Source organism: Coccomyxa subellipsoidea, assembly GCF_000258705.1.
Source record: "Coccomyxa subellipsoidea C-169, whole genome shotgun sequence".
Classification (NCBI taxonomy): Eukaryota; Viridiplantae; Chlorophyta; class Trebouxiophyceae; family Coccomyxaceae; genus Coccomyxa; species Coccomyxa subellipsoidea.
The window spans coordinates 173471-186470 of record NW_005178041.1 but is presented as its reverse complement, the minus strand read 5'-3'; the positions used below and the strand labels follow the sequence as shown (position 1 = coordinate 186470).

The following is a 13000-nucleotide window of genomic DNA, read 5'->3' as shown; positions in this document are numbered from 1 at the left end:
CTGTCTTGTCCATGATGCGAAGTGATACTTATCCAGGCTCGAAAGCTTAACGATTTCTTCCGCAAAATACCGAGACCTGCGAGAAGAAAGAGACACATGAAGGGAAAGCAACTCAAATAAAACAATCACCAGCTGCAAGCTTTGCTGGTGGCGGGACAGTCCTACGTTAAAATTGCTAGTATTGAAAGGCCTGAGATATCGATAGCCAGCTTGCAACGCAAGATTTTCTACAGCTAGCTTATGGAACCAGCACGTCTGCCCCACGCCATTCATCAAGCAGGAAGCAAATCACAGTGCATCGGCATTATGGCATGCCAAATGATCGGAATTGGGAACATCCTCTTTTGCTATCGAACGTTCGCAGATATCCCAGCAAAGGTCTTGAGATCAGTACAAGTCCAAGGATGACTCACTATCACTAATGTGTGTCATGATTAGCAGACTTCAGCATCTATTTGCAAAGGAAAAGGATAAGGATGTTTGCAGATTTGTCTCTGCCTTTTCTAACTTTCTGGTGCACTCTTAAAGTAAAGCAAGCTTTGTGCTTGACATGCATCTGCTTTTCAAATGAGGACCGTACTCAGAGATATTCCCTCCGATATATCATTTGCATTGTAGGATGCTGGAGGCTCTCACTAAAAGTTGTTGCCGGGCAGCACGGTTTCGTGTGTCTTACATATATCATGAACCGCTGTATTTCTGTGCAAGGCGTGTGCAAGGATACTGCTTGGCATGGTGACTGACAGATCAAGTGGGACTAGTATGTCTCTTGTGCCTTGCATTTAGCAGATCGCAAGCATGTATGCACGAAAGGGCAGTGTCAAGGCACCGCGGTAAATGTACATTCACACGCCAGACCTACTACTGACCAGACGCTCGGAAGGGTCTTTTAAGATTTACACTCTTTGAGCACGGCACTTGCTTTCACCAAACCATGATCATCGATCTGTGCACACTGACCAGGGCACAAAGCAACTGTGCTTTGTAGAAGACTAACTAAGCACTGCAGCTCAGCACAACCAGTAACACTGTGTTACAGCACAAGCAGCACGCTGGCAAGAACTTATCCATTCGCAGGTCTGCAGCGTTTTTTAGCAACTTGCACACTCGCCGCCACCTCGTGTGACACTGCTGGTACTGTGCATACAAGATTTGCCCCAGAATCCCTTCCTTGTCTGCCCATATGGGGACCTCAGTGATGACCTGTAATCACACAAACCTACGTAGTCGTCAAGGTGGGCTAATTCTTGTGGGCTGCAGGCAAGGGACATGTCGAATAATGCACTGGTATCATACAGGCCACAATGATGGACAGGGTGCCCATGTTGCGCACCCCGCTCTCAATCTTGTTGGCTTCAGGTGTCCTGGCTCAGCTCCCCAGTAGGGAGAGCCCGCATAGGTTACATGTGGCATTTTGAATTTTGGATTCAGAAGGTGGCCTAATCGGGCCGCCGGAGTTTTTGGCAGAACCCCTCTGCGGTCGTCACGCAACTTCTGATGAGGCCCGATCAGACGTGCAGCTGTGCACAAGTGCTCTCTCAAAACCCACCATGGCTCCTCGCGCATCCTGGCGATGCTGCTTCAGGCCGCAGGTGGCTGAGGGCGAATCGCCGGTGGGCGAGATCGTCCAGCCGGGCAAGGGCGGGGAACTGCGCGATGTCGAGAAGGATAAGTGCACGGAGGACAGCGCTAACGCGGACTTGTTTGCCCGTTTGCAATGCCGTCCCATCCGTACCGATGGTGATGGCATGGAGGACGCGGACGATGATTTCGCGTCGCCGGCCTCCAGCTATCAGACTTGCTTCAGCGAGCAAGACCCGTTAGACCTCAGTGGAATGTCCAGGTTCGTCTGTTCGCTGAGCTCCAATTGCCTTTATGTATCCACATTTAATCGCAGGTCAGAGGTGCATTTGTTGGTAAACCGCGAACCCGTCGCAGATGGGCTTTAGCTATGACCACTTGGGCGTCATGGAGGGAAGCTCTGCTGGAGCTCCAACCAAAGAGAGGCATGTGACTGTCGGATGTTTTTTGTCGATTACCAATCACTAATATTCCATCCAGGGAGATTAGAAAGGCATGCACATATTCATTCTTTACGAGATGAAGCTGCACAGGCAGCCATTGCACGTGTCTCCCAGTGCAGGAGCCCAGCAGTGGCTCCCTCTGTTGGCACGGAGCATTAGCGGCGACATTCCATTGATTCAGTCCTTGATCGGTTATGCTGCCTGAGCTATCTAAAATTCGGTCCCAGTACTGGCAGTCAGCAGGATCCTAGGGTGCAAGGCTTCCTGCAGGGGCGCATCACTTTCAGACGATATTTGAATCTCTCGATTTCAGATTCGAAAATACATAAGAAATGTGTTGCACGAATTTCTTATTGGAGCTGATGAAAGGAGCACCAGAAGGCCCGATTCATACATATCTGCAAGCCTGTATGCTGACAAAAGCGCCACCATCCATGCAGGATATACAGGACGTCGTCGGCGGTGAGTGCAGCGGAGGGGATTGCATCAACATCCCAGGCGATTGGGGATGTGAAGTGGCTAGAAACGGATCTCGGCCGGCCGCCGGCGCAGCGGCGCACGCGGCTGCCGGACCCGGTACAAGAGCTGCCGGGAATCAACCTGTGGAGCCTAATCAAGGACTGGATTGGCAAGGACATCCACAAGCTGGCGCTGCCCACACACATCAATGAGCCCCTCACCGACCTGCAACGCCGCGCTGAGGCCTTTGAGACCTCAGAGCTGCTGGACGAGGTGAGTTGCACAGCTTGCAGCATTGCGCGCGCATGCAGTTTTCGTTACAGTACTCGGCCCCTAATACTGGGGATTGGAATATATAGCCATATCAGCTCATAGATGCTCTTGGACTGGACATCAGGATCCTCTGGAGTCAGGCATAGCCCTGCATTGGGTGCCCCAGCCAGCACCTGCTCAATGATGCATGTGCTCTGGCTCTTGCACTTGCAGCATTCCTGGCCCTGCAGTGGCCTTGACTGAAAGCTTGACCTCAGCCTCAATTTGCGGCCAGCAAGGTTGTTGGCACAGATACTAATATCTTGCTGTTCTTGCTGCAGGCAGCGAAGATGCCAGCGCAGAGCCTGGAGAGGCTAGTGCAGGTGGCGGCGTTTGCCATCAGCATGTACAACACAATCAAGCGTGTCCAGAAGCCCTTCAAGAATCTGCAGAACTCCACCTTCGAGGTAGTGTACCCTGAGAAGGGGCTGCGCGCGATTGGCGAAAAGGTCAGCCACCCTGCCTGAGGTCTGTTGGGGTCTATTAGTCACCCTTCTGCTAGACCACAGCAGGAGGTCTGCAACCAGCTTCATTGCAGGGCACTGATTAACAACCGGCAGGATCCTCTTGATGTACAATGCAAGGTTGCGGGGTTCTGATCCCAATGAAGAGCCCCTGGGTTGCAGACTGCAGCCATCTCTTTGACCTTCGCAACAGCCTGCATGTGAGTGTCTATGAGACAGAAGTCCTTTAAAAAAATGAACGCACCTGGATAAGGCAGAGTGAGCGGTATCAAACCGGCAGTGCTACACGAGCAGGGCATGAACGATTGATTGCTGGCGCACTCTTGTTCATTGAGTTGAGCATTCAGGTGTTGGTGTTTGTTACAGATTCAGCATGTGCCGATGGTGCACGTGTTCCATTGCGATGGCCGCGGCTGGGAGTTTGACGCAAACGACGAGTTCTCCATGGAGCTCTGGGGCAACCACGCCATCATTCGCCCAGTCGGCGAGCTCTATGTCAAATTCCACGATGGTGATGAGTACTGCTGGAGCACGGTGAGCGCCCCTTGTGCTCAATCAAATTAGTGCTGTAACCTAGTCAGCATCCCATGAGGACCTCAGTATATTTTTTTATCAGTATGGGTGTATCAGTATGGGTTTTTATTCAGTTTCCAGATGCTGATGACATTCACCTACCAGTCAGCAACTGAGAGCATCTCCAGGAGGACTGCATTGCATGACCTTGACGCTTGAGAAATCCATCCACACTCTGTGCCTGCACCTTATCGCTGACCTGGAGAGCATCCAATCAGCAAAATGCCAGTATGTCGATCGCGGGGATTCTCACAAACAGACAAGTGGCGCGGTGATCCTGAGACGAGGTGTCCTGTTCCATTGAGTCAAGGAGCCGTGCGGAGACATGTGGGGGCGTGTGCGCGCAGGTGCCGACTTACATCAACAACATCCTGATCGGCAAGCGCTGCCTGGACCATCGGGGCTCCTTCCACGTCACCTGCCTGACCTCTGGAGACTGCTTCCGCTGCAAAATCAAGGAGCCCATCTTTGGCAAGGCCCACCACGATGTGCGCAGCTGCCTTCTCTTAACTGTTGTTGTTCACTTTTCTCATGCTGTACGCTCTGCCATGCAATTGCTGTGTCCCCCTCACTTGGCCCGCTGTTTCATCTTGCCTTCTTACCCATTCTCTTGTGCTGCTCTCTACCTGTGATGCCAAAGGTGGCGAATTCTGTTGTCTTCTGACTGGCTTTTAAAACATAGGCTTAGCATTTGACACGAGGTCGAGAGTGAAGCGCATGCAGGGTGCATGCGGTGACTGACACGCGCATGTGAAGAGAAGGGAGATCAAGGGTTGTGCTGTGCGCGAGCGCAGGTGACTGGGTACTTGGAGCAGAAGGGGAACAGGGTGGAGGGCGTGCAACTCAGCGGCAAATGGGATGCAGGCATTGCAGCCCAGTTTGCCGATGGCTCCAAGCGCCAGATCTGGACCGCCAATCCACCCCATGTCCACCCCTCCACGTGCGCACCCTTCCCATTCCTTGTGTTTTGATTTTTGATATCTTGCTAGCACTCATTGGAATGACAGCAAGCATGTGGTCTTTGTGGTGTCCATTGGAACAGCTCACACGCTCACAAGTCTTTCAGTGGAACACATGCACTGTTTCTGGTCAGCTGGTCTGCTGAGAGGACTTTTACTTCGAGCACTGAGGAATAAGTACGTCTGCCAAAGCATTGCCTTCTTTTCAAAGGGTCTGTCCGCTAGGAGGTTGCCGCCAGAGCTCTGCATGCGAGCGAGCGCCTGTGTGCAGCTGCCATAACGTCGCAGGTGTTGCATGTCAAAACTGATTTTGAAAGTGTCCATTTCATCACAGGCACCCCTTCTCGCTGTGGGCGCTGCACCTGAACGAGCTGACCCCGGAGCTGAAGGAGAAGCTGCCGCCCACAGACGACCGCCTGCGCGCAGACATGCGCCTCTTTGAGCATGGCTTCTACCACGAGGTGAGCGCCCTCCTCAAAATTTTCCCCTTTCTCGTCCTCTGTACAACCTGTGCTGGTATCCTTGAAAATTGGACATGATTGTGGCATCTGTGGCTTCAAGCATCTTTCACCCATATTGCTATTGGGTGTGCACCGGCGAGGAGGTTTGACTGGTTTGTTTTAGATTAAAGTGTCTTCGGTCTGGCTGTGGTGCACCTGCCAAACATTCAGATCCAGACCGCCCTATCGCAGGGGACTTTGCAAGGATTCAGATCCAGACCGCCCTATTGCAGGGGACTTTGCAAGGATTGTTTGACACCCATTATGCTGCATCACACTGAAGCTGTGCTTGATCTAGTGCCTCTGCTAGCCGCTTCAGCACAGCAAGCTGGCAGGAATTGGGAGTTCAGAACGAATCGTCTTGAGGGTGAAGCTGTATCCATTTGGCAGAGCGAGGAATTATAGTTGTCAGAGTGCCTGCTGTTCTGATTAGGCATTCTCTGACGCTGTTTGATCTGCTGTCAGGCAGATGAGCACAAGGTGCAGATGTTACCGAGCACAAGGTGCACGCAGCACAATAAGCTGACGGTGGGTGACATATTGCAGGCGAATGAGGAGAAGCTTCGGCTGGAGGAGAAGCAGAGGCAGGAGCGCAACGCCGTGGAGGCGGCCGGCGAGCCCTGGCAGCCACGCTGGTTTGTCCAGGTGCGCACAGTTCCTTTTACATTCCCCCTGCAGCGCGCATCGCATATCCCTGTGCTGCCCTACTGGGTTTCAGGGGCGCGCTCTGCGACGTACTCATGCGCGCCCCTTGCAGCGCCGTCAGAGCTGCGCCAATCCCTCTGCTATGTTGGCAGTGCTATCTATCCACTCCAATACCGCTCTTGCCAGAGTGCATCTGAGCGCAGCCTTCTCTGAGCAGCAACCTTTTTGTGCAGCAACCCTGCTATGGTTGGCAAGAACTCACTTGAGCGTTGCATGCCTTTGGATCTTAATCGAATGCCCTGCATGGAACAAACCTTTGAGGATTGCTCTGCCTTAGTGCTTTGGCTGCTTCAAAAGTCACATGCCCTGCCGTGATGGATGGGTTATAGCTGGACACCTGGCGTGCAGCCAGCAGTGCTGCAGAAGACTACAGAAGACAGAAAAATACACATGTGGTGTAGCGGTCTGCAATTATGTGCGGCAGTTCAAGGTGCAACACAATCCTGCAGTGTGTTTTGCCTACTGATGATCTTGTGACTGCCCGTTCAGGTGCCGAGCAGGCGGGGCTTTGAGACCTGGCGGTACAAGGGTGGATACTGGGAGGCAAGGGAGACAAGCAACTGGGCGGAGTGCAGAAATATCTACGGCCCGGGTCCCAAGGGAGAAATGCCGCCCGAGTACCCTCTTTGAAATATCTTTCTGGCATCAATGAAGTAACAGTGCATTCATGAGCACAGAAAACGGGCGGACAATCCCAGACAGGCGTGATGCAGAATGGTGCTGTAAAGGCACTAACTGTATGATGGAATTACACAACTTTCAAATGATATCAGAAGTATCCAGTGCATCCACTCAAAGTATGTGGATGAGGCTTTATTGTAGGGTAGATTGCATGGGGTCTGCTTTCAGACCCCTCTATATTTTCGGTTTGGCGTGTGGGCACTGCTGCTTGCTACCACTCCTCTTTCTTATGATTACAGTCAGTTTCTGTACAGGTTGTGTGCACAGATCGCTCCAGGCTCCTTGTCATGGCAGCATCTTGCCGTTCAGGCCATGCCGTGCAGTGGCCTGGCAAATATTGGACAATTGTACAATGACCGACCCTTCTTTCAAGAAAGCAGGACCGGTGCCAGAGCTGGCCTGAATGAGGAGTGTCAAGGAACTTTCATGTCTCAAATCAATTCTTTAAACATGCAAATGATGCGATCACTAGGATTTCTTATTTGCGTTCCAAGACAGGCGTATTGCTGACTGTAATCAAGTAGAGTCCCTGCTTCTAGCGATCCCTTAAGACACCTTTGTAGGATGTAATACAGTTCATTGCAAACCCTTTAAGGAATGCATTCCCACACCACTATGGCTGGCCCGCTAATCAATGCAGCTTCAATGACTGATTTTCATTTGCTAAGAAGCCGCTGTTGCTTGGCCACCAAGTCCTGCAGCCCCTGAGAGTCCTGCACCGCCATTACTAAGAGCTTCAAACATTAAGAGCTTCAAACACCATCCGAGCCATTTTCTCCAATGTCAATATAATCTAATTTTATATATTCATGCTCGACGGGCGCTCATCTTAGGACCACTGCGACATATGTGAAGATGATCATGATCAAGCACCTGGCACCTGGTTTCAGGCTGAAATTGTCAGGCGACCCAGGCCCCATCTAGACTGCAGATTTGCTCGGAACACAACGGAAGGCCCCACAATGACGCACTTCAACCATCAAATGAGCAGTCACAAAGCTTAGCTACACCTTGGCAGCAGCGCTCTTGAGTGCCTGCAGATTCGCGCCAGCCTTGCCTTCCTTGAGCAGCTGGCGCTGGTTCTTGATGAGCTGCATGACGCTCTCCTGCTGCTCCTCCAGCCGCTGCAGGTACTCTGTCAGGATCTCAGACATAGCATCCACCTTCCCAAAGGTGCCTGTGACATGGCATTTGGTATTAGTATACCTTCTTGATGTCCCTGCTGGCGGGGGGCGGTATGTACACTGAGCACCGTACCCACGCTCGATTGGGTCTTGCTTGGATCTGGCGAGTCCAACAAGGGGTAGGATTATGGCAGCCTTTAACTGTAGGTTGCCTGCAGGACGCATCTTGCCTCTTGGCAGGAAAAGCGTGTAAAGACAATAAATTTATAGTAAGTCCCTTCTTGATGAGAACTTTGGCTTGAACAGATAACACATCTGCAACACCATGTGCTTGGCAATGTTCCAAAGATGAAGAATGTTCACTTGGCATCCAGAACTGAGATCTCAGCAGGGTGCGCCTTAATTCAAAATCATGCCATCCGTGCTGCATCCAATGCAAGAGAGGCTGCAGTGGTGTCCTGACCTATTGCTGCAGTGCTGGTCTGGTACAACACAGGGTCGGTGTCAATGTACACACACCTGAGAGGCCGGATTTGAGAGTGGTGATGCGCTTGGCGTTGAAAGCCATGGCCTTGAACTCTTTTGGGGCCTCCTCCGGTGCGCTGAAGTCCAAGTGGAGGAGATCTTGGGCCACCCCGAAGCCAGTAAGCCCACCTGACACCACGTACTTCGGAGGCTGCTTCTTGGGCTTCTCGTCTTCCTCATCTTCTAGCTCCTGTGAATTCATCTGACAGCCTCAGTGGGCTGGCACAAGTGGTGGTGAGACTGGGAATCTGGCAAGCCACTTCGTCAAATACTACGATAAAGCCTCTGCGGTTCACAAGTCAACCTGAAAGGTAAGTCTATGATGACTCCGAAACCGAACCAAGGAGAACAGTGCAATTCAGCTGTCGGACTTTCCAAGGGCCTCCAGAGATGAAGGCCCTTACAGCTGGGCCGTCACCTCTCGTCGAGGGTGGATGACGATTGCCTTGTCATTCTCAATGGCATCTTGTAGTGCAACCTGCTGGTCCTTTATTCTGTTCAGCTCATCCAGCAGGCTGTCAAGTTGGATGGCTTTGAGCTCCGTCATTTAACTTGGCTCGGTACAGGCTCACTTACCGGGAGAAGGAATTGTCAGATAGATTGGGAATGTTATATGAGACCAAATGCCGCAGTACGACGCAGATCTGTCCTATCGCGATCGGTGCTTTCAAGGAAACGCCCGCCCGAAAGCATGTGGGCAGCACGTGCTAATCATGTGACCTTGCGGCAGCGGCTCGGGCCGTTCTGTCGATGATGTCGAAATACAGCTCTGCAAGCCTGCAAAGTGTACAACAATACAAATAAGGGCGCTGTTATCGAGTGTTTTGGTTTGGCACCATTGGACATTGCGTGGAAGCAAGGCGTTGTCTAGTAAATCCTTACTTTTTCTGAAAGGCGCATCCAACGGCAGTGTTAGTATTCAGTAAGTGCAATTGATTCGGTATCCATTTGAATCTGAGGCAACTTGAGTGATCGTCTAGTGTGAACCCAGCACTGCCGTGCCACCTACAGTAACAGGAATATGGTGAAGAAACGCAAATTGTCTCCCAAGTCAGTCTGGGACGAGGCGGATCTCCGAGATGCCTTCAGAGAGGCGGGCATTAAGGAATCTCACATCCGGAGGTTGTACAGGTGCAGTTTCCCAGCATACACCTCGTGACCACCACACGCAGCAGATCTTTATCAGATATACCAATGCAGTGCCTTGCAAACGAATTCCCTGCAGCTAATTTTGAGTACGACTGTCAATCTAGAGTTATCTGGATGATCTTAGCATGGGGCGTGTGCTTCTTTCGCTGGAAACTGATGAAACCGCTGGCGCACAGGCACCTCATCGTACACCCTGAGGCTACCTGGCACGATGTTCCGGACCTTCCCAAGGCCGCGTGTGTCTTGTTGGACAAGGAGTATGTGCGCAGCACGTCTGTTGTGGAGAAGGAACAGAAGTCGTCAGATGGTAGCACCTGCAAGCTGCTGGTGAGGCTGCAGGATGGGATGCAGGTGGAGGCAGTGGTGATGACCTACGACAAGGAAGGTGCGGCTGTCATGGATCTCTTTTACTCTGCTTGGCATTCTGTGCTCCTGCGTGCTTTCTTTGTGCGCATGCACCGGAAACAAAACCAGCCAGTTGCTTCCGAGTGCGGTTTTTCTGCCTTGGAAGCGCATCGTGTGGGTGGTCCAACCGGAGGAATCTAGACGGGTGCATCTGCACACATCAACCCCTGCCGAGGTATCAGATGGCATCCTGCTGGCAGATCTGAGCACAATCGTGCTTCTATCCTGATCCTGCAGATCCGGCTTCTCACCAGCATAAACTATAAATGAGTCCTGCCTATTAGGTTGTCAAAGTGTTCTGTGCCATGATGCGCAGGTGGAGATGGTGAGAGTGAGGATGGGCATGCTGTGTTGGGGCAGCAACGGTCCACGCTGTGTGTCTCCTCTCAGGTCGGCTGCCAGATGGGCTGCACCTTCTGTGCCACAGGTACTTGGCATCCCAAGAGTCTCACAACAACGCAGACCACTGCATTCGTCTGGGAAGGGTGATTGGTGGTAGAGCACACACGTGGCTTGCCCTGTTGATTCGCACCAATTCTTACAATCTGCATGGCGCATCTGCCTTTCTCTCTGATATCTGCATTCATCTGGGACAGATGCGTGATGACAGAGCACGCCTGTGAAGTTTGCCCTGTTGATTTGCACCAAATTCATACACTCTGCATGGCACATCCGCATTTCTCTTGAAGACCTTTCACCCAGACCGCTAGATCCCGGTTCTCATGAAGAATTTGACATCCCTGCATGTCTGTGGCATCTCGTCAGCCCATCTTAGGAGCTAATTTTGCCATCTGGCCAATTATGCAGACCTGTAAGGTTTGTTGTGCTGCAGGCACGATGGGACTCAAGGGGGACTTGACGGCTGGAGAGATAGTGGAACAGCTGCTGCATGCGCAGCGGGTCACTCGGATAAAGAACATCGTCTTCATGGTGAGCTGCCTGCCATCCATGACGAGATCGCCCCTGCTGTTCTGCTGCCCTGCTCTTCGGGATGCAGTACATGGATGAAACAAGTCATGCCCACCTCTGGCCTATTAACTTGTGGGAATGGATGACCATTAGCCAGCATTTGAGTCGCATGGGTGTCTCTGCCGGGTCCTGCAATTGCTGCTAGGGGTTCAGGTTGTGAGACACAGGACATGGAAATGGGTATTGTTTATCTTTCCCTGTCTTTGCTACTGGAAAGGCAGAGAAGAGATGAGAGGAGAGATTTCTGACGGGATTGAAATGCTAACCTTGATGACTCATCGTGTGCAGGGAATGGGGGAGCCTCTGAATAACTATGAGGCGGTGCGTTCGGCAGTAGCGCTAATGATCGATCCTTCGCTGTTTTCGCTGCGCCGCTCCAAGGTCACCATCTCAACCGTCGGCATCGTGCCACGCATCCTTCAGGTAGGAGCTATTTGCTTCTCTTGATATCAGCATCCCTTGCCTGGATTCTACTGCCAATGGGACCTCCACTCGAAATGAACTCGAGCCAAAGGCAGGGTCAGACCTTGGCAGTTTGCTTGCAGTCTCTTTGAAGCGCGCTGTGGCAGTTTGTTTGCATGACAGAATTTCACCACATGATGCTTGCTTCTGCTCAGGATGACCGCAATGTAACATTAGCAGACAGGCAGGCGACGCTCAAGCAACATGTTTCTGTGGAGGATTGATGAGTTTTGTGCTTGCACGGCATTTTGCAAAGCATGACTAGCACATGTCATCAGCAAAGCTCTTCGTGTGCACAGCTGGTGGAGGACCTGCCAGGGGTAAGCTTGGCGCTGTCGCTGCACGCGCCAAATCAGGTGCTGCGGCAGTCCATTGTGCCCTCCGCGCGCGCCTACAAGCTGGACAAGCTCATGGCCGCAATCGACACCTACAGGGAAAAGACCGGCCAAAAGGTGGGATTCTGTCCACATGTGAAATCTTCCTGGAAGCGTGTACTGTGCATCTGTCGTTGATGCAAGAGCCTTCAAGGGCACCTGCATGCATGTCAACAACTGTTGCAATATTTTCATTGGTTGCAAGAGGCACAGGATATATTCCGTAAACCTTCTGATGTCCACGTGTGACCTGTCAACCCGTTTGCAGTCTGATAAGTTCTGCGCAGCAGCCCCATCGGGCCTATGTTGTGAGGGGTCTGTCACCAACAAGAAAAGAGAGAAGGCAAGGCAAGTAGGCGTCAGGGGCGCCAAACTGGGAGAAAGAGCATCAATATTACAGTCTTAGAAGTGAAGTCATATATGGATGCGCAGATTTTTGTGGAATATGTTATGCTGAACCAAGTGAACGATGCGCCGGAGACGGCACACGAGCTGGGGCAGCTGCTGCGGGGGAAGAACATGATTCTTAACCTGATCCCCTGGAACCCTATATATTCCCCCGACATGCACTTCGAAGCCCCTGGAGGCACCCGTGTCGCGGCGTTCCAGCGCATCGTGCGTGAGGACTACGGCGTCTTCTGCACCGTGCGCCAGGAGATGGGGCAGGACATATCGGGTAATCTTCCATGCCCAACACACAGCTTTGCTGCTGTAAATCAAACTGTTGATGTCCAGCTGCCTGCATGCAAAGCAGACTTGCAGCTTGCGAGGTTGTTAGCCTGCTTGTCTCAAGCAGCTACTTATTGCGTGCATGCTTCTGGGATCCCGGAGATCATTCCTTCATTCCTTCTGCCTGGGCTGCATGGCATATTGGCAGCTGGCACCAGTGTACTCCTAAATTGGAGTTAAAACTTATTGACTGTTGTCGTCAAGTAGTGACTTCAAGGCTGAATCTAGATCTTTGAATAATTTTGCAGGGGCATGTGGGCAGCTGGTGGTTGAGCAGGGCGGTGCGGGCTGTGGGGGCCAGAGCGCTGGCAAGGCAGCAGACATTGAGGAGCTGGGCAAGAGAGTTGCAAACATGACCACGGCTGTGGCATGATCACAATATGCAAATCTGAAATTAGTTCGTTAGGCATCAGCATCAGCACAAACTTGTGTTCATCATGTTGTTTATGAACTATGGAAGGGCACACATAACAGATCGTATGTGAGTACGAATATTGATCACAGTGTGATTGTCGTGCTTCCCATCAGCAGTGTGTAAAACATTTGTCTTTCTCTAATCTGCAAACCTGGTGGCTACACATCTGGT

At 51.8% G+C, this 13000-nt stretch overlaps 3 protein-coding genes across 3 annotated transcripts; 2 read left to right on the top strand and 1 right to left on the bottom strand.

Annotated features, from left to right (window-relative positions):
* Positions 1-1519: 1519 nt before the first annotated feature.
* COCSUDRAFT_26939 (hypothetical protein) lies at positions 1520-7260 on the top strand. Its single transcript, XM_005650764.1, has 9 exons — positions 1520-1843; positions 2465-2756; positions 3077-3244; positions 3626-3793; positions 4180-4320; positions 4627-4772; positions 5126-5252; positions 5838-5936; positions 6486-7260. The coding sequence occupies exons 1-9, from the start codon at positions 1551-1553 to the stop codon at positions 6624-6626; spliced, it is 1575 nt and encodes a 524-aa protein (XP_005650821.1). The 5' UTR covers positions 1520-1550; the 3' UTR covers positions 6627-7260.
* Positions 7261-7681: 421 nt separating this feature from the next.
* Positions 7682-8873, bottom strand: COCSUDRAFT_58817 (hypothetical protein; the record flags this gene model as incomplete). The annotated part of the gene is made up of 3 exons (XM_005650763.1): positions 7682-7854; positions 8321-8516; positions 8745-8873. The coding sequence occupies 3 exons, from the start codon at positions 8871-8873 to the stop codon at positions 7682-7684; spliced, it is 498 nt and encodes a 165-aa protein (XP_005650820.1).
* Positions 8874-9115: 242 nt separating this feature from the next.
* COCSUDRAFT_26936 (hypothetical protein) lies at positions 9116-12966 on the top strand. The gene is made up of 8 exons (XM_005650762.1): positions 9116-9457; positions 9652-9860; positions 10197-10307; positions 10713-10810; positions 11138-11272; positions 11611-11763; positions 12118-12361; positions 12663-12966. Exons 1-8 carry the CDS (start codon positions 9348-9350, stop codon positions 12785-12787), a joined length of 1185 nt encoding a protein of 394 aa, XP_005650819.1. The 5' UTR covers positions 9116-9347; the 3' UTR covers positions 12788-12966.
* Positions 12967-13000: the final 34 nt, after the last annotated feature.